Genomic DNA, 20,062 nt, shown 5'->3' on the forward strand with positions numbered 1-20,062 from the left:
TGCTCGTCTGCTCCTGCCTAAGCGCCCTGCTCGACTCCCTCTCCTTCTCCGCTCTCCGGAGCTCGTTCTCCGGCTCTCGACTCCTTGGCCGGCCGGCATCCACCTCCCTCCCCTGCCTCGCTTCTCGGAGCCCCTGCTGGCTCCCCCCGCGCTCGCCCTAACGCTGTGCTGGTTCCTGCCCGTCCGCCGCGCAGCCCGGCTCGGCCGCCCGCCCGCCCGCCACTGTGCAGTGGAGTTTGGTGGAATCTCTGCTGACGTCACGTCACTCCCCACACGGAGTCGGAGCAGAGGGAACAGAGAGGGATGAGAGCGAGGGAGGAGAGAGAGAGTGAGAGACTGAGCGAGAAAGCTGGAGCGGAGCAAAAAGAAACTGCCAGTGACGACTAGATTCCGGAGGTCCCTGCACCCCCTTGGACTCCTTCGGAACTTGGCACCCTCGGGGAGCCCCGCAATCCTCTAGGCCCGGCTTTCGGGAGCTTGCGGTGCGGCCAGTGCCTGGCTCGCTGGAAATCTCCCCGGAAAACTGTGGGACGCGGAGACAGCAGCTCTCTCCCGGTAGCCGGTAAGTGGAGGCCGTCTGCCCCTCAAGGATGTGAGATAATGTGAGTTAAGAAATTTGTTCCACTTTGTAGAATCTTCACTGTAGGTGATTTGTAGCTCTTGGGGATGCCTCCCCCCTCCCCTCGCCCCCCGAGGTAACGCAGTTGGCAAACGGAACTTGCAAAGCCCTGTTCCTTTCGTCCCCAGTCGCAGTCACTAACTATCTATGGGGCGCTGAAGTCGAGAAGGAAGCGAGACCATGGCTGGCATTGAAAAAGAGGTATCTTCCCTTAAATCTCGGTGCCAACAAGGCAGGCACAAATCCTCAGGCTGAGGATTAGCATTCTCAAGATAAAGGGCTGGGAACAAAGTTTCAGCTACTGGAAGATTAGCCCCCTTCCCATTGTTACCAATTGTAAAAAAGATTCCATTTTAACTGGCAGTTAGTGACCTCTCAGGCCCAAACGAATTACCTGGGAGCCAGGACTGGATGCCAAACTCACACAATTACTTCGGATTATAAATCCTTTAAATTGATCACCAGTCAACTCCAGTCTTGCACTTTAGGAGATACATTTTAAATGCGTGCACGGACTATTTTCCAAACATCAAATAAGAAAAAAAAAATGATTCTAAACCTGAGAAATGTGATCCTCTTTTTAGTCCAATTTAATAGCTTTAACTTTCCTAAGCTATTTAGAAATCAAACCATCATAGGGTAGTCTGATTTTTACTTTTCTGTGTAAGTATTAAAGTTTACTAAAGTAAACTAAATTGGAAAATCTTTTACTATTATAAATTAAAATAACAGAAATACATACATCATAAAATATTTGTACAAAGAAAAACCTAGTTTAAGGAGATTTCCTTGAATTCTTCTTAGGCCATTAATTAGAATTAAAGATGGTTTCAATATCATTTTGGAGGATATTAATCTAAAACTCAAATACCAATTATGCCAAAGAAACAAAGCAATTAAGCCAAATAGATTGAGGATTTTTGTCAATGTAACACAAAATAACCATACGATGTTTCAACAATCAAACTTTCCCTAAAAATTAAATAGCTACTTTATTTATGGAATGTTTTACTTTATCTCAGCAAAACTACACTTAAATTATTCAGGTGCATTGTTTCTCAAGTTGAGCATGTTTGTCTTCAAGTGTTTCTAAAGCATCAATATTAATTGGTTTAAAAGAAAGCTTAAACTGGTAAACTAAAGAACTGTGTTATGCAGTATTTTAATTCCCTTAAATAATTACCTACTGTGAATTAATTTACTGGCTAATCTCACCAATTTAGTTCACTTAAAACATATGTTCTTATGCTGTTTATTTTTAAATTTTCCACTGAAGATTTTATTATAGGATATCAAAGTGAAAGAAAAGGGGAGAGAATGTGAAAGAATTTGGAATTATTAGTACTATATTTTTCCTGCAGTTTTTTTCTTATGACAATCATTAGAAATTATTTTTAAGCAAGTTGTTTTATTTCTTAGAGTTTGCTTGGCTGCCTTGGCTACTGTGGTTCCGTGTGCTCCGACAGTTGTGTGGTGCTTTTAGCGTGCTCACAAGAGAAAATTCAGTTTGGACAGAGCAAGATTGCCTGGCATATACATTCCAACCAGGACATGAACTGTTGGGGTGAAAACTTTCTATCAGGAAAAGTTGCACATCTTAATTTGTGACATTAGCCATCGAAGCAGTCCCTAAATCCCACAGCCAAATTTGTCTTTAAGACTTGTCTTGACAGGACAAGTTTACGGATCAACAGGCAGGAATAGGAAAATTATGTTTTTTTAATTTTTGGTTGTCTTCCTTTGTTATTTAGACTCAATTTATCTAGTAGGCCTGGTCATTATATGAAGTAAAAATAAATAAATAAGTGCAGGTCTCAGGGCTCATTTTGACTTCCAAATAAATCCCCAAGTCACAAGGACACAGTAGGGAGAGAGCTGAGGAACATGTCTTGACCTTCTTTTCAATCTTTACAGCTGAGTTCTTGAAGATTTGTTTCGTATTACTTTGTCTGGGCTTCAGAACTAAAGCTCGCGAGTAGGGGAGAATGTGTAATAATTGACTGACTTTAAATCCAGTGACCCGATCTTTTTCTTTTATATATTTTATTCTTTTAAAAAGTAAAAACTATTTGTAGTTACCATATGCAATGCTCCGGCCACCGGCTAATAATGCAGCCAGTTCAGACGTTTAAAAAAAAAAAAAAAAAGATTATCGAAATGATGATGACATGCAAATTTCCCCTGGAATTATCATAAGTAAACATTTGAAGTCTGGACTAATAAAATCCCATCTGTGTTACTTCATATCGAGTTAGTAGAAAGCTGTGATAATGAATTTTGTAATATCTCACGAACAGACATCTCAATCAGGGACTAATCCTGTGATTTTACAGCAGAATCTCTAAATCTGGAGCCGCCAAACTGCTACTTCTGGGCCGCGGGGCCCGCAAAGACCAGCGGAGCCCCCGCCTGCGTCCTCGCTAGCGGATGGGAAAACCATTTGGCAGTCCCCACCCTTGGGTGTCCACACCGCCGCTCCAGGCAGCCCCTCCGCTAGTCAGCTACTTTGGCCAGAGGCCCTGGGTTCGGGTCCTTCCAGGAGCGGCCGAGGAGCAGGGAAACGCGATTCAGGCCAGAGGCAGACCGCAGCTACCTGCCGGCCTCTGCCCCTCTGCCAACCTGGCAACGCCCTCGCCCACTCTCCGCCCCGCACTCGAGCGCAGTGGGCCCTCCCGCAGCGGCGTACCCTGGTTGGCTTGGAGCGAGGCGGGCGCCCAGATCGAAAGGTCCTGGGGAGTACGAGGCCTCCTTTCATTTCTTCTGCCTTTAAAGCAGCCCCATCTCTTCCACCCAAACCGAGAGAGCCCCTCACCACCCACTTCTCCCGGTTTGACTGTGGTAGAGAAGAGGGAGTGCGTTAAACGTTTGGCTCGCTGCGTTGTGGCTGGAAATTTGAAAAAGATTTGGTTTGCCTGGGAGGAGAAGAGGGAGAACTGGGGAAGCCGGTCTCTCGCAGCTATTTCTCTACCCGCGGTAGGCAATAAACCCTCGGGGGACGTTCGCCCCGCTCTTCCCAGTCCTCACACAGGCCACACCTTTTCTCCCCTCTGCGATCTTAAATCATACTTTAGGGTAAATAAATGGTCGGGTGAGTATCTCCAGGGAGAAGTGTGGCTAAATATGGAAAAGTGGCTCCTGATGGATGAGAGGACCAAAGCTGACTCGTTCCTGGAGACCCCTAAGCCGAGAGCCTTAAAGTCCTGTTTGTTTCAGAGTTACAGAAAATCAAGAGTAACTGCTATCTAGGATAGGAACAGCTTAACTCTGACATTCTACAAATGTTTACTGAGTTCCAACTAACCGACGAGTACTGTGCTGAATGGTGGCCTTTGCTTACAATTCCCCAAGTTACAAGGCCTTTCCCCGACCCCAAAGTTTGTGTCTGCTAAGGTTACCCTGGGGTTCAGATGAGCTCCTAACCCCTGACAGACACTCTGTGAGTAGTTCCACGGCCTAGGTCCCCAGAACGCGGGAGCTTTACAGGCCAAGAGCCTCTGGGCCCATTCGCTGCTGCTCTGGAGGGAGTTCTCCCCCTCCTCCCCACCCCCACCCCGAGTTAGGGTGGGGATGAAGTTAGGCAGGCAGTGGCTGTGAGGTCCGAGAACCTAGCACAGAGTAGGCGCGTACTAGGCGGTGTTCAAGTTGCCCTCACTAGGGAGCCTCCTTCGAGCCCTGCGCTTCCGCAGACCTCGTTTTCATACAGCCCCCCTTCTCTTCTGTTTTCCAGGTAACGGGGAATGGAGACCAACTGCCGCAAACTAGTGTCGGCGTGTGTGCAATTAGGTAAGACTCACTTCTCCTGCCCGGTCCCCCGACGGGAGCCCGCGCCACGCGAGGGCAGAGAGAGGGCACCCGCCCAGCGGTGTGTGGCGCTTTTCGGAGGGGCTGGCCAGGGCAGGAAGGAAAGCAGAACCCGAAACGGGGGAAACCGCGTCCCTAAGCCCACGGCCTATTCCCCTGAACGGGAGCTTCTGGCAGACCGGGAGGCGCGGAGAGCGGACGCCCCCGGCGCCGAGTGGCCCAGAGGGTCCGCGAGACGAGAATGGCCGCAGCTCTTTCTTCTAACTGGGCATTTGCTCTTTGTCCCTCTTTCTCCTCCGTCCTGCTTTCCCCACACCTCGTACCCCGGCTTCTTTCCGCGGCGGCACGTGGGGCTGATGCGCCTGGCCCAGGCGTGCAGCCGGCGGCCGTTGAAGGCCTCTTCTCCAAAGACTCCGAAATCAAAAAGGTCGAGTTCACGGACTCTCCCGAGAGCCGGAAAGAGGTGGCCAGCAGCAAGCTCTTCCCGCGGCAGCATCCTGGCACCAATGGTAAGGCCGGGAGCGAAGCGCAGGCTGCGCGAGCTGGGCACCCGCCGCCGAGCCTCTGGGCCTCTGGGCCTCAGGTGAGGCGCAAGCAGGCGAGCCCGCCAGACCGGCGCTCCTGCCCCTCGAATTTAGATACTCGGCTTCTGGGTGGGACGAGAAACTGCCGTCCCAAGGAAGTTCATTCCTTTCCCCAAATCAAACTGCACTCCTGAGATCCAACACCTCTCCCTCTGGCTTTCTTACTCTTCCCTTGTGGCCTAATCTACGCACACCCCAACCTACTTCGGTGCCACAAACTGGCGTGAAAAAGTTGTCCAACAGCGACCTCTGTCGCTCGCCACTACCCACTGCGGGCAGCACCGTCAAGGGCCCACCCTGTCCCGGCGGCTCTCAGCCGCGCCCCGCCCAGGCTTGTGGGTGCCGAGTTTACTGCTGAAGGGGAACATGGGAGGCTTGTGTTGGCGAAGATTCGCCTGGCTGAGGAGTTGGAGGAGCTGACAACAGCCCTCAGAGCCAGAGGACAGCGAGTGTGCGCAGCAACCAAGGGTGGGATTGAGTGTGTGCTCCCGTCGACACGAACCTACCTGTTGTGCTGGTTGCAGGGCCTCGAGTTTTGGTGGTGTTGTTGCTCGATTGACTGGTTTCACTCTGGACGAGTCAAGGGACATTGCTGCTCAGAGTTTGCAGGCTTGTGTAAAACTTAAAACTACCCCAATCCATTGCACAAGCCTTTGCTAAATTGAAACTTGTCCTTTGATTGTGTGTGTGTGACAGGACAAGATTTCCTTGTCATACGTGGAAAAACTCTAATTTACTGTTTCTCTAGTCTCTGGGTTTTCTAGGCTCCTTAATAATAAGGGCCCTGCTTTAGGAGGTTGTTGATTTTTGATAGTGTGAGGAGATAAAGCGACCCCCCTCCACCCTCAGCCCTCGGCTCCTAACCCCCTCTTTCCGGATTAAAGAGTAAGGATACAAATATAATGGGTGCCAGAGGGGGTCGAATTGGGACCCTGGCCAAGTAAATAAACCAAATTACCAAGAGGAAAACAAAGGCCCTGCATTCGGGCTTCCCAGTGAATCTGAGAGAAAAACATCATTTGTTGAAATAAAACGTCTAAAGTGGTCGGGAGCAGACCTTCCTCGACACTGCACAATATCGCGAGTCCCCCTGCTGGGCCAGTTAAATGCTCACTTGTCCAGGATTAACCCCATGGGGTTAAATGGGGCCATGCAGAGATAAGGTCGGGTGATTTCTGTCATTAAGATTGTGTTAAATTCTTCTTCTGTTTGATAATCGGTCGTAAAAATAAATTATTAGACCGGAGTATGTTTGGGATATGGTTAAAAATCAAGAGCAGCCATGACTCCTGGGGGAAATACTTTGTGCAGGTTCAGCCCTGGCTCCAGCCAGACTAGAAGAGCTCCCCAATCTGACTTCGCACAGGGCGGACTGGCCGCCGCCCAGCCGAGGCTGACATTTCTCGCTATGCTGGGAGCTGTAGAAACGCGAAATGTCTCCTCCTACCCCCACCGGCACACGAGGTTCTTTGACCTCAGGAATGTTTTGTTTTGTTTTGTTTTTTTGTTTTGTTTTGTTTTGTTTCGAGTATAGGTGGACTCCGTGCGAGCTGGGGAGGCAGGGCCCCTTAGAGGGGAAGCCTGGGGTGGGATGGGGGCTCCCTCGGTGGGGAAGTGGCGGCCCAGCTGGGGAGCCCTGTCTAGTACTGTCACAGTTCTGGCAGACAACCCTGGACTTTCGTTTTTAATAATTAGCAAATAACTCGGAATAACCATTTCTTTCAAGCCCAGATCATTTTAATGCACATGAAGGGCTGTTCCCCGGCAACACCTATAGTCTCTTTTCTACCTTTCAGACCCAAAAAGAAAATTGCTACCCAAACATATTTAATGTTATTAGTGAAGAAGAGGCATGTGATAGTAAGAAATCCTGAAAATCTTGACTTTATTGGCTTTTAGGGATCTGACAGGCAAAAAAAAAAAGTCACACTGAGTAGGAAAAAGCTATAGTACCCATGGAGGGAGGTTACCAGCATCCCCTTTACTGAATATAAGCAAATTTAACTTATGTAATAAGCAAACTCCTGGCCACAGCCTGCTTTTAAAAGAAAGAGAGTTTTCTCCTTTGTGTTTTATAGCTTTTATTTGCTTTTTAGAAGAAAAAAATGTTTACAATAACATGAAATTTTTCAAAAAGAGCCAATATATTATCAGCACTACCCTCTCCTCACCCATAAAACCCCAGATTCTCGTTGAAGGCTGAAACCATTCTCCAAGCGAGCAGGGAGGACTTCTGGGACACGCAGACCCAGCGTCCCTTCCCATCCAGTCCCAGTCCCCTTGATATCCCTTGGTCTTCCCCACAGCCTGGCTCAGAACCCAGAGATGGGGCATGAGGTCAGCTGGAGACCTCTTAGGCCAGAGCTTTGAGAGCGAGTGGAAAGAGGAATGACTGGGCACAGCAAGCGGAGCGAGAAAAAAGTTGGCACGTTAAGCAACAGCCACCAGAAGTAAGAGGCAGAGACCCTTGAGAACTTCTAGAACAGAGGTCCTTGGTATTTCCTTATTCAGGTGCCTTTGCAAAATTAAAAAAAGTGGGCTTGACCTTCAGGAAAAAAGTGGACTGATCCCCTGTCAGTAAGCTTAAAGTTTCAGGGTTGTGGCTCTGGATTCGCGGCTGAAATCAATCCAAGCTGTCTCCCCTTGGTCCTGGCACCTGACTTCCTGACCAAACCTGGGGTGGGAGACCTTTGCCCGGCCTCCCCCAACGATGCCATGAATTTTAAAATAGGTTTGGCACAGTGGCTGGATTGAAAGTGTTCGACTTGGGCCTCTACTCTTCGAAAACTTCCTTCCCTTGGGAGGGAAACTTCAAGGCCCGGTGCGACACGCACCCCCTTAGGGGGCAACAGCTCCGTCCCCCGACCTCTTCAGAAGACCCGGGATAACCCCGCTGCGTCGGCGGCCGAAGACTCCCCAGTCATTCAATCAGCAAATAAATGTTTGTCGAGCACATACTATGTGGGTTCCTAAGTACCACCTGAAAGCAAACAATCCCGGTTCCTTCCACAGTTATGAAGCGACTTTAATGCTAACAGGGACACCAGCGACAGCAGCCCAGACTCTCGGCAGCAAAACGCGAAATGGTGGTGCGCGGGGCGGCGTTCAGGGCCTAAGCATTGTCACAAAAAAAAAAAAAAAAAAAAAAAAAAAAGAGGGGGGAGGTACTGTTTAGAAGGGTGCAAGGCTCCCAATGCATTTCCCAGGCAGAAACCGGGGACTGCCCATGAGCCTAATGTCTGAGCAGAAGCAACGAGCGAGGAGAGCTGGGTAGGGAGAGGAGATTTCCATTTTCTTTTGGACTCTCTCTGCAAATCAGCAGTTGGCACAAGCTGCCTTTCCGTTTTGTGTTGTAGTCCCCCGACCCCATCCGAGGATAGTCGAACGGTGGTCCCAAGGGACTCCCTGAGGATCCCCGCCCTGCAGAAGCAGGGTTTACGGGTCGCGTTCCTCGCTCCCGACTGGGTGCGCGCTCAAAGTTTTGTCAGGCTGGTGCGGCCTTTCTCCGCACCGCCCGCTGCTAATATATGCAGCAGTTGTTAGCGGGGCTGGGGATGGGTGGGGGGAAGAAATGTATAACGAAAGCTTATTCGTGAGCAGGAATATACTAATGGAACAATCCGATGTCTTCTTAATCCTATGTAAAAAGCTTTGTGGTCTTCCTAATATTGACTGAATGGGTAATTAATGGCTCTTCATCTAGCCGAATACGCTGTAATCCAAAAATAGGCAAAAGACAACAAGCCCAAGGTAGAGACAAAAAGCCCAACTGCGGCTACCACCCGCCACTCCCTCCTCCCATCACCACTAAAAGCAGGGCTCCAAATGGGAGAAATTTCCTCTCTGTAGAAAAAAAAAAAAAAAAAAAAAAAAAGCCGGAGCGGTAGAATTTACGTACCTTTCCTGGGCTAAACTTCACACACGACCTGGCCACCCAGTTCCGTCCTCCACTACTTGGCCTTTTCCCTACCAGTCCTTCTCTCTTCGTTTCTGTCTTCTCAACTCCTCTAGGAAGTCGCCCTCATTATGGTTCTGAACAGCACTTTTTTTTCCCCCCTCCAAAGTCTTTATCTTTCATTTGGGGAAGTGATTGGTATCAGAGGACCAACACACAGGTCCTCAGAAAGCTCAGGCAAAGGAGCAAGCTCCTTCCTCATCCAGGTGGAGTCTCCTTTCTTTTACAGTCCAAGGCAGAGAGTCTTTGAGGGCTAAGGTAGTTGGGAGAGAACAGAATAAATTAATAGAAAGAGAGAGCACATGCAAAATTGTGTATCTGTATTAAAGAGTTGATCAAGAGTGATGGAGTCAACTTCATTGTGAAGATCTGACAGGAACAGTGCCCAAGATTCTCCCAGCATGTTTCTAACAGGCTGACATTTTAATTCAAACCTTTAGAAGTAATATATTACTTGGGTTACTACAATGAGCTGGGTTCCTTTTTTGTCAGCTGACAGCTTTTAAAATATTATTTCGCTAGGGAAATAAAAGCTTCATCTCAGATTATAGGTGGGTATTTTTGGATTTATGTGATTTATGGTCACCATGACAACTAATGCTGAATGTTAGCTACCAGCATGCCTAGGAGAGGGAAGACAGAAAGAAGAGAGAGTAAAAGAAATAGAAAAAGGAGACAAACATAAGCTGGAAAGGGAGAAAGAAGAAAATAGAAAGAGAGAGGATATTTTAATCCAATAGTTGTTTTGATTTTTAAGTGACTTTAGTTAGTCCCTTGCCACTTCTCTCTCTCTCTGTCTCTCTCTCTCTCTCTCTCTCTCTCTCTCTCTGGACCTGAATTGAAGTGTATCTTATTCCCATTTCTGTCATTCCCCTACCTTAACAAACATTTATACATTCTCTTTATTTTACTTTTAATGACTAGTTGCATTGCCAGATTAAATAAGCACCTAGTAAACCAGTAGGGCTAGCATGCTCATGTGAAAAGGCATTACAGCAGGTGGGTTTAGTGATTTCAGCAACCCCCTGTTCCTTTGCCTCCTCTAATCCCTGGATCTTCTCTCTACTGGCCTGTGTAGGGGTACCTACACCTGCCATCTCAAACCCTCTTATTTAGTCCTGCCAACCTCCAGTAGAGTGTGTGGGGGCAGAAATATGGGGACCAATTGCATGGACCCAGAAAAGGTAAGTGTTGCTCAGTACATTTGCAGACTTCTCATTTTAAAGAAATCCACCACCCACCCACCCTTTTTTTAAAACAAACTAACACTGTTTAAATCCATTTAGAAAATATAAAAAAAAAAAGTAGCCACAGTAAAGCCTTTAATTTCTGGGTTTAATTCTGGGGGGTCAGGGGTAGAAAGGGGGTCTTTTCCAGCTTGGCTTGTGTGGAGGAAAGGCAGGCAAAGGAAAGAGGGGAGAAAAGGCTACTTCCTGGGCAGGGTGCAAGGTCTCCTTCTGACCTCTGTGCCTTACACCGCCGCTGGCACCCTGATGCCTGTCACGTGGCTCCAAGTGGAATCCCGGCGGGCCTCGTCCTTGAGCTGGCTTGCACCAGAACAAGACTCCCACCCGTACAGGACCTGATAGCACAGGGGGACACCTAATTGAGCCATTTTCCACGTGAGCTCTAAGGACACATTTTTTTTCCAAATGTCGTGGATTGCTTGGTTGCACACCAATCTATACCCGGACCCTGCAACTGAGAGGTTGACGGTACAGCCTATCCAACGTCACCGCGGTGGCCACAGGGGTTTTACGCAACTCACACTAAAGAGTGTGAAATTAAGTAAGACCTCACGACTGATAATTGGCAAAGACCAGCTCAAAACTCGTCTGACCCCGTGTCACACATTTCCCTCCTCAAGGGTCATTATTTAAAGCATAATCAAGAAAATCCAATTGAGACAATACCAGATGTGTTCGGACTCAGAAACCTAAACCCTCCCTGGGCTTCACGTCCGTCCCTTCTCCCCACCCAGGATGGTGCACCTCCCGGCTTCCCATGAACAGACCACGTTATTTTCCTTGACTGAAAGTCTGTGAGGAAAGCTGAAATCATACTATCAATAATTTCTAGAACCAGTTAAAGAAAGGGAAGAGGGAAGGAAACAGTAGCGATGAAGCAAAATATGTGATTTCTTTCATTCCAACTTCTTCCTTATTTATATTGCCTATACCTGTGAACCCACCCATGAGGTTTTTGTAAATTAATTCTCCAAAATAGCCCACCACTACCACAATTTTCATTGAAAAGTGTTTTTCTGGTTCCCTACTACACACTTCCTTTTTCCCATCTAAAATGTTCATGTTGTACTCCTGTCACCCACGGAGTGAATGTTCTTAGGCCTGGGAAGTGTGTCACCCCAACTCAGAGTCTGTGAAATGATTAATAGATTGAGAGAGAGTTGAAACTCTGGCTGAAAAAAAAAAAAATGTGAAGAAATGCCCCACAGGCTCAGTTGCTTAGAGAGCTGGGGTTAGGAGTGTGTGTAATGTATTATTTATGCATATGTCTATAGATTGATAGGCATGCATATATACAGTTGTGCTTTTACTCTAACAAGAGTGTTCCACTTGACTTTACAATGGGTCGACACAATTTAAGATTTCTTGGAAATGTAGGCTTTTAGACTGCCTGAAGATCACCAGCACTTCCAACATCTCCCACACTTTGCAACTAGGAGATGCTGTCACTTGCCCTTCGGTTTTTCATCGACTTTGGAGGGTGGTTTAGGTCCTTCACAGTGTGTATTTGTCCTGATGAAAGTTCTATTAGTCAAGCAGAGCCAACTCAGCTTAAATCAAAATTCTGCAAGTTTAATGAGAGATGTGCTTAGAAATCTATATGGCTCTGTGGAGCCTCTCAGCTCTCCCAAGTAGGGAGTATTGAAAATCACCCTAAGTTTGCACCAAAAACTGAATGCTCACTATGACGGAGAATCTTTCATTCTTTAATGTAATGGAGTTTCTTTGTGAAATGAGGCTTTGGGGACGTGATACTGTGGGGATGACAGCTATGCTGAGGTTTCAAAGAAGAAACTGGAATATGATTAGTAAACACATTGGGCAGAAAAGAGCTGGATTCATATTGACTTAGTTATAGGTCATCAGCTGGCGGTACAATGGGAGGAAATATTTACTTTACACATATACTTTATGATCTTGGGGGAATTAGAGGAAATTCAATAAGAAAATGGCTAGAAACATCTAAAACCCTTATTTAAAAGACTTAAGCAAATTAAAGTCTTATCAGATTAAAACCCACTACAAATGTGAGAGCATTGTCTTCAGTGAAACGCTGTGGGGTCTGAGGAGATTCTCCTCCAAATCTCAGGGATAAAATGCGTCATTTAAGCACCAGATAATGAACAGAATGTAAATTAATTTAACCTTCTTTACCAACAGGCTGCTAGTATAATATGTATAATTTAGTGATAAGATTGCAGGACCTAATATAATGGGATGTATGAGTCTCAGCCAATGCAGACCCGTCACACGGGGGATGTGTTCTGCTCTGAGTAGGTGTGTGTGTATGTCTGGAATGGGGGTGAACTGAATAAAAGGTTAAAATCAGAAATGCTGACTTAAAGCTTACTATGAAGAAAGGTCCCCCTTCTAGCTAAAGTCTTCTTAAAGTGGGATGGTATTTGTGAAGAAAGACTGAAGAACAATTCTCATTTCATTCCTCCAAATGCCCTCAAGCATGTTTAAAATGGGGGAGGAGTTGCAATAGGGTTTGGGGTGATAACAGGGCAAAGAAGAGACGCATAAGTCGCAAACATTTTTGTAGCCTGTTTCACCCACTCTGCCCCAGACTGAATAAGTTTCCCAATCTTGTGACCAAGGACAAGGAGGGAGTTTTCCTGAAGATACCTTATACTAGTGTTGCAAATCATTGACTGTAATGTCAAACAAATACACAGTCAGGGATGATAACACTAACTCCACAATAAAGCAATCTCCAATGCAGAACCCTGGGGAGTTTATTTTGTGTTCTCCAGCTGATGTAAGCCAGAGGACAAAAGGACTTTCAAAAATTATTTTAAGTGATATGTTTGTATTTCTTTTTAAAATTTCTTTGGAAATCAAATTTCTTTGGAAATATGCTGCAAAAAGTTGGATATCCCCAAAGGTGTTTTATTTCCTTTGTTTATCTCAATGAATACGCTGAGTGTTCCTCGCTGAGTGTTCTCCTCAGCTTTTGCCCTTCACTCACACTCTGCCACCTCTGCCTGCTTGGACTTTAACAATTCAAGACAGCCTTGAGCTTCCGGGGGGGGGGGGGGGGGAGACTTAAAAATTACCCTTGAAATTGGTGATTTGGCAACATTCTTAATTGTATGGAAACTCATTAAAGCATATTTTATATATAATTAGCTCAAGGCTGTTGATTCTACAAGCTTTATGGATTTCAATCTGATTGATAATAAAGTAAACAAGAGAGTCGAATTTAAAGCTTGTCTCTCTCTCGGGTTAGGACGAGCTTAATACAGTGTACAAGGAATTTGAAAGATCTAGGATATGTGTCTTAATCAACGTTAAGTAGAATGGATAAGCTTTCAGCATTTTGAAAATGCTAGGTTAGGGTTTCTATTCTATTGTGTGTTTTCTGTCTGGGGACTAATAAGCATTACAGAGAACGTGATCTGAGGCGACTTTTTATTCTTGTACAAATCCAGAGTGAACCACCAAACAGTTGTTCGTTTAAAGTCAAGGTAATTTTCTTTTGACGGGTCCATTTGCTTCTCGATTTCTAATTTATTAGCCTGCCTTTTCAGGGCGCTCTCTCTCTTTTTGCAATTAAAATAAAGCTTCTCCAGATGAACGCAGCATTCACCTGACAGACTGTTTGGAAAATTTTAAATGGGAGAGGTGATTTGTTGGCGTTTTTAGATATTTCTGTTTTTAAGTAGCATGTCTCCTTTCCATGCAGGAGAAAAACACCTCTGGATTGAAAAGGGGATGTGGTGAGACACAAAAGGAAGGGTCGGGGTGGGGGGTAGGGGTGTCTTGTTGATCCGTGTACCTACTAGCGACTTTCTCCCAAGCTTTTTACTCCCAAGCTCATCTTTCTACCTCCCCGCCCGAACAAAAAGCCGCTGGTCTTTAGCCGGTTGGAGCCGGCGGGTGTAGACTCTGCGGGCGCTGGGGAGGTATTGGCCCAGCTCCGCGGAGCTGATAGGTGCAGGCAGCACAGTCCCTCCGCCGCGGCTCGGGGCTTCCTGATTGGGTCGGAGCCACGTCACTCCGGACCCGAGAAGGTCTGGGAGGAGGCGGAGGCGGGAAGGTTGGGGAGGGCTGCGGCCGAGTGACGTCTCCGCACCAGGAAGCCCGCCTCTGGTTTTAAGATGTTAAGCCAACAGGGAAGCGCGGAGCCGCAGTGCTGGTCCGTCGCTGGCCCAGGTGCCAAGAGCTGAGCTGAGGCGAGGCCGAGCTCTAGCTCGACGATCCGTGGGAGAGTGCGTGTGCGCGCCGCGGAGGGGTGCGACCTGAGGCTCGCGCCGTCGCCGCCGCCGCCGCCGGGATTTAATATCAGCTACCTGTCCCTGTCACTCTTGACACTTCGCTGTCAGGGCTGTGCGCGGGGCGGCGGGGGGGGGGGGGGGGGGGCGGGCAGAGCGCGCTCTGCGTTAGCTTTCCTTATTGGAGGGGTACTTGGGAGAGGGAGGGGGGAAGAAAGGGGTCTTTGCCCACTCTCGTTTCGCTTTGGAACTTGCAAGCCTTCTCCCCAAAGACGCTCGGAGCTGTACCCTCCTGCCCACGTTCTCATGGCTCCGTTTGCCCGCTGACTTTCGGCCCCTGGAACCTGTCGCTTAAGCCTTCCAAAGGAGACGAGGCTGCGCGGCTGGAGGACTCGGCGGGGGTTGTGTTCCCTGACTCTGCCCGCGGCAGACATCGCGGGGAACCTCCGCGCGTAGAGCGCAACGCGGCCCAGGATTCGTAGGGCAGCGCGCTCCTTCGTCCATGAACTGCATGAAAGGCCCGCTGCATTTGGAGCACCGAGCAGCAGGGACCAAGCGGTTGGCCACCTCCTCTTCCTCCCTCTGTCACCATCCCCAGCCACTGGCTATGGCTTCGGTCCTAGCTCCTGGTCAGACCCGCGCCCTGGACTCTTCCAAGCACAGGCTGGAGGTGCACACCATCTCTGACACCTCCAGCCCCGAGGCCGCAGGTAAGGAGCCGCGCGGCCCCAAGGTACCCCCACCCAGCCGCCCCGCGTCGCTCGACCCCTCTGGCTCCCAAGGAAGTCGGCCCCTGCTGGGGAAGGCTTGGTGGGAGTGGTCGTTCAGCTTGCTGCCTGCAGAATTTCCGTCGCTTTCGCTCTACCTCCACCGCCCCGTTGGGGTGGCGAGAACAGCGAGGGCCGTTCTGCCGCCCTCCCTATTCCTACTCCGACCTCCCTTCTGTTTCTTGGGTCACACAAATCCCAGCATCTACATCCGAGGACGTTCGGAGGCCGCTCCCCATCTCCCACCCGGGCTCAGTTCTCCTGTCGACTTCCAGCTCCCGAAAAGCTCCGCTTGTTAGCAAAGCATTTCTGAAATTATGCCTCAGAAGAAAAGGAGGTCTTTTTAAACAGCGGGGGAACTTGGGCGCCAGACCGAATCCCAAAGTCCACTCTCCTATAGCCTTCCGATACCGCGTGGAAAGCTGAGCTCTCTTCGAGGGGGGCCTGTGCAACGCGCTCGGGTGCGTGTCCCGGGAGATTTGGTGTGTCTACGCAGAGGCGTATGAATTGTGCTCGAAAGTACAGGCTATAAAAAGTGAATGTGCCGCCGTCGCAGGCAGATAAACATGTAAATAAAACGTACGGCGCCGGGGAAGGGGAGGAGATGGGGCGCGCACACCCACACTCACGTCTGCACCCCCCAGACGCAGCGCTCGGCGCCACGCTAGCGGTCGCTCGCACACTCCTCCCCGCCGGCCGCCCCGCTCTTCCCGTCCAGGGCCTCCTGGTCCAGCTGGAGTTCGCGGGTTGCCTCCGGGCATGCTGACGGGAACGTTTCTGTGTTTCATTCTCAGAGAAAGATAAGGGCCAGCAGGGAAAGAATGAGGACTTGGGAGCCGAAGACCCGTCCAAAAAGAAGCGGCAGCGGCGGCAGCGGACTCATTTCACCAGCCAGCAGCTACAGGAACTGGAGGCAACTTTCCAGAGGAACCGCTACCCGGACATGTCCACGCGCGAAGAAATCGCAGTGTGGACCAACCTTACGGAAGCCCGAGTCCGGGTAGGAGCCCGCGTGGAGCCTGAAAGGGCTAGGCGGGAGGGCGTTGTAGAGATGCAGGCCGTGTAGACCCGGAGGGAGTGTGGAAGGCGGCGCCGCCCGGGAGGGCGCGGGTGGGGTGCCTTTGCAAAGGCAGACGGCCTCTCGCTGGGCCCAATCGCGAGGTTACAGCTCCCCCTTCCGAGGCGGCCGGGGCCCCGTCCTGAGGCCCCGGAGCGACACCGCTCATCGCCACGCCACCCAGCGCCCTCCCAAACTGGGCCGCGTGGCATTCCCTTGCACAGGGTATTGTGTTCCCGGCTTGCAATCGCCAGACGAGCGCTAAGTAAATCCCTCCCAGGCCAGGAGCCGAGAACAGGCTCCAACCTGTGCGCCTTTAACTAGGAAAACCAGCCAGAAACACGCAAAGGGTTGGCCCTCCCTGGGAAACTTTCGCGCCCGGCCTGGCCCCGGCCCTTTCTCTCCTTGTCTCGCACTCCTTACAGGGTCTTTGCGGGTTTTCAGCCATTCAGGTCTCTGACACCCTACCCCCTGGTTTTGTGATCTCCGGAAGCCATATTAAGACACAACTACTATCCTGCCAGTCTTCTTAGAAAGAAAAAGAAAAAGACTTTTCGGTTTGGTTTATTTATCTTTTCTTAGGAGATTGGTACACCCTTCTTCCCAGTTGTAATAGTTTTATCAAAGAAAGAGCTTACCTTTGTAGCAAATCTGTACTTTATGGATTGGCAAAAATGAACTTAAATCAGTTACCCAGTAGCAATATCCTGTTTTATGCTGGTCCGTGGAAAACTCCAAAATTGTTAAGATTCTGGAAACAGAAAATACTCATAGGATCCAGAGGCTTCGCTGTAAAAAATTAAATGAAAAAATAAAAAATGTTCTGGATAGAAAAACAGAGCTCCCATCCAGAACAAGAGAGAACAGAAAGAAGAAAACATAACAGTAATGATGAAAAGAATTAAGGCTAAAATGCAGTCCCGGAGCAGAGGGAATGAAGGCACTCTCTGGGTGGCATTTGTGTAAGGTATGAGGCTTTGCTGGTGGTAAAAGAGCCGGATTGAAGTTGGAAGTGGTTTTAGTTTAACTGCATGGAGCTAGAGCTCCAGCCGGCCGGCGTGGTTTTACGAAAGGTCAGCCTTTCATTAGCTCTCCTGTGCAGCAGGAGTACGGGCCTCTCACGTACTCTTCTCGCCTGGGCAAAGTTTAGACAGCGCAGGGTAGAAATGGCAAGTAATTAAAATAAAAACACAATCTGTGGGTTCTGTGGAATCCTTCGGAAAAGCCCTCCCCCAGTCCTCTGGATTCTCTTCAGTCCCTCCCAAGTCCCCCGCCGCCGCCCACGCTGGGCTCTCGCTCCCTCCCGCTACCTTCTTCCAGGCCCGCGGCTGCTCCAGCCAAGTGGGAGTGAGGCGTGCTTTTTATAGCAGTCCGGTGCAAAGAGGAAGGGGGATACAAAGGAAATAGAGAATGAAAGGGAAAAAAGCGGATTAGTCGGCAGGGCCGACTGAGATGTGTAATGTGAAACATCCACCGGTGTCAACTCGGAAATCTCCGACCAGGCCTTGCTCCAATACACAAAAGCCGCGGTCTGGGGAGACCGGCGGTCCCAATGTGGATTGAGAGCGGGGTTGCGGCGGGGCCATCGGACGCGGGCGGGGGCTGGCTGGGCTGGGTGGCCGCCTACAAAGCCAGGCCCCCCGACTGGGCCCAGCAGGAGAGCCTGGGGTTCACAAACCTGGCCTGGAAGGGACAGAGGGTGAGAAGGAGGGAAGCAGAAGGAGGGAGAGGCTGCAAAGGGACCCTTTCTGGGTTCGGAGATTTACGCGCCAAGTTCGTTGAGTTTAATGAACTGTCGAGGAGGTGGTCCTTTGCTTTTTACTTGGTTATTTTGGTGAGGAAGGTGGTCGAAGCCTGGCATGTTGAGGGGAGGGCGCAGGTTCCCTGGAGTGGGAGACGGCAGTGCAGATCCGACAGAGGAGGGAGGCGCTGTGTGGGAGAGAGCGAGCGGGCTCTGGTGCCCTCTTAGTCCCTGGTCCTCACAGTTGAGTCTGTGGCTTTGGAATGGAAACAAGCTTGCAAGGTGGCCGGGGAAGAGTTGGTTGGAAAGCCCGCTGACCCACGTTTATTTTTGTAGTAAGTGTTTTTGGACCCTGAGGGAGCCTGGGTTACAGAACAAGCTGCGGCAGGCCGCCAGGCGTTCGGCTTGGGTTTGCGGCGAAACTCAGAGCCGGGGCTTGCAGGCCTGGGCCACCGGGCCTCCCGCGTTTGTTAGGAGCTCCGGACTGGTGCCTGCACGAGAGCTCCTGCAGCTTGGGGCACGGGGCGGTGCGGTGATGGGGAAAACGTGGTGACTGTGTGTGTGTGTGTGTGTGTGTGTGTGTGTGTCTGTCTGTCTCGGAGAGGAGGCGGCCTCAGGTGCTCTCCGCAATCAAGGTTTTACTTATCCGATCTGTGGCGTCTGTTTGCACCCTGCCCTCCACCTCAGGTTTGGTTCAAGAATCGCCGGGCCAAATGGAGAAAGCGGGAACGCAACCAGCAGGCTGAGCTGTGCAAGAACGGCTTCGGGCCGCAGTTCAACGGGCTCATGCAGCCCTACGACGACATGTACCCGGGCTATTCGTACAACAACTGGGCCGCCAAGGGCCTCACATCGGCCTCCCTGTCCACCAAGAGCTTCCCTTTCTTCAACTCTATGAACGTCAACCCCTTGTCCTCTCAGAGCATGTTCTCCCCCCCCAACTCCATCTCCTCCATGAGCATGTCGTCCAGCATGGTGCCCTCGGCGGTGACCGGCGTCCCCGGCTCCAGCCTCAACAGCCTGAATAACTTGAACAACCTGAGCAGCCCATCGCTGAATTCCGCGGTGCCCACGCCCGCCTGTCCTTACGCGCCGCCGACTCCTCCGTACGTTTATAGGGACACGTGTAACTCGAGCCTGGCCAGCCTGAGACTGAAAGCAAAGCAGCACTCCAGCTTCGGCTATGCCAGCGTGCAGAACCCGGCGTCCAACCTGAGCGCTTGCCAGTACGCTGTGGACCGGCCGGTGTGAGCTGCGCCCGCAGCGCCTGGATCCTGGGACCGTGCAGGACGGGGCAACTCTGCCCTTAAAAGACTGGGAATTACGCTAGAAGGTCGTGGGCACTAAAGGAAGGGACAGAAAGAGAAGATAGAGAAAAAGGAAACCACTGAATTGAAGGGGGAGCTCCCTTGATTTCAAAGGAATTTCCTCAATGTCTGACATCTTTCACTAAAAGTATTTCCAATAGTTGCAAGGACACACACAAATGTTTGACTGGATATGACATTTTAACATTACTATAAGCTTGTTATTTTTTTTAAGTTTAGCATTGTTAACATTAAAATGACTGAAAGGGTGTATATATATCGAAATGTCAAATTAATTTTATAAAAAGCAGTTGTTAGTAATATCAAAACAGTGTTTTTAAAGGTTAGGCTTTAAAATAAAGCATGTTATACAGAAGCGATTAGAATTTTTCGCTTTCGAGCAAAGGAATGTATATACTAAATACCACACTGTATGTTTCTAACATATTATTATTATTATTAAAAATGTGTGAATATCAGTTTTAGAATAGTTTCTCTGGTGGATGCAATGATGTTTCTGAAACTGCTATGTACAACCTACCCTGTGTATAACATTTCGTACAATATTATTGTTTTACTTTTCAGCAAATATGAAAAAACGTGTTTTATTTCATGGGAGTAAAATATACTGCATACAAATTGGTCTGGATTATTTCTGCCCTCTTCTGTCGCCTGGCCAGGGTTTCTTGGTCACTGCCTACTAAACAAACCATTTCCCTCTGCCTGCCTAGTTAAAGATACAAGGCAGCAGTACTTATTTAAATTTG

At 49.3% G+C, this 20,062-nt stretch overlaps 1 protein-coding gene across 3 annotated transcripts; it reads left to right on the plus strand.

Annotated features, from left to right (window-relative positions):
* The first annotated feature begins 277 nt into the window (after positions 1-277).
* PITX2 (paired like homeodomain 2) lies at positions 278-19,796 on the plus strand. Of its 3 annotated transcripts, XM_054591817.1 has the most exons (5): positions 278-562; positions 4,347-4,402; positions 4,792-4,929; positions 15,985-16,190; positions 18,676-19,796. In XM_054591817.1, exons 2-5 carry the CDS (start codon positions 4,357-4,359, stop codon positions 19,237-19,239), a joined length of 954 nt encoding a protein of 317 aa, XP_054447792.1. In that variant the 5' UTR covers positions 278-562; positions 4,347-4,356; the 3' UTR covers positions 19,240-19,796. The 3 variants fall into 3 exon arrangements, with proteins under 3 accessions (XP_054447792.1, XP_054447793.1, XP_054447791.1); XM_054591818.1 differs by lacking the exon at positions 4,792-4,929; XM_054591816.1 differs by lacking the exons at positions 278-562; positions 4,347-4,402; positions 4,792-4,929 and adding an exon at positions 14,655-15,133.
* Positions 19,797-20,062: the final 266 nt, after the last annotated feature.

This window comes from Pteronotus mesoamericanus, unplaced genomic scaffold, assembly GCF_021234165.1.
Source record: "Pteronotus mesoamericanus isolate MK-2021 breed Mesoamerican mustached bat unplaced genomic scaffold, CSHL_Meso_final scaffold_232, whole genome shotgun sequence".
Taxonomy (NCBI): domain Eukaryota; kingdom Metazoa; phylum Chordata; class Mammalia; order Chiroptera; family Mormoopidae; genus Pteronotus; species Pteronotus mesoamericanus.

What these genes read in the sequence shown, in the direction of transcription:
- PITX2 (XM_054591816.1), top strand. Translation starts at nt 14,926, where the DNA reads ATGAACTGCATGAAAGGCCCGCTGCATTTGGAGCACCGAGCAGCAGGG. An exon ending in CTCCAGCCCCGAGGCCGCAG is followed by an intron (nt 15,134 to 15,984) that starts GTAAGGAGCCGC and finishes TTTCATTCTCAG; the next exon opens with AGAAAGATAAGGGCCAGCAG. An exon ending in TTACGGAAGCCCGAGTCCGG is followed by an intron (nt 16,191 to 18,675) that starts GTAGGAGCCCGC and finishes CCTCCACCTCAG; the next exon opens with GTTTGGTTCAAGAATCGCCG.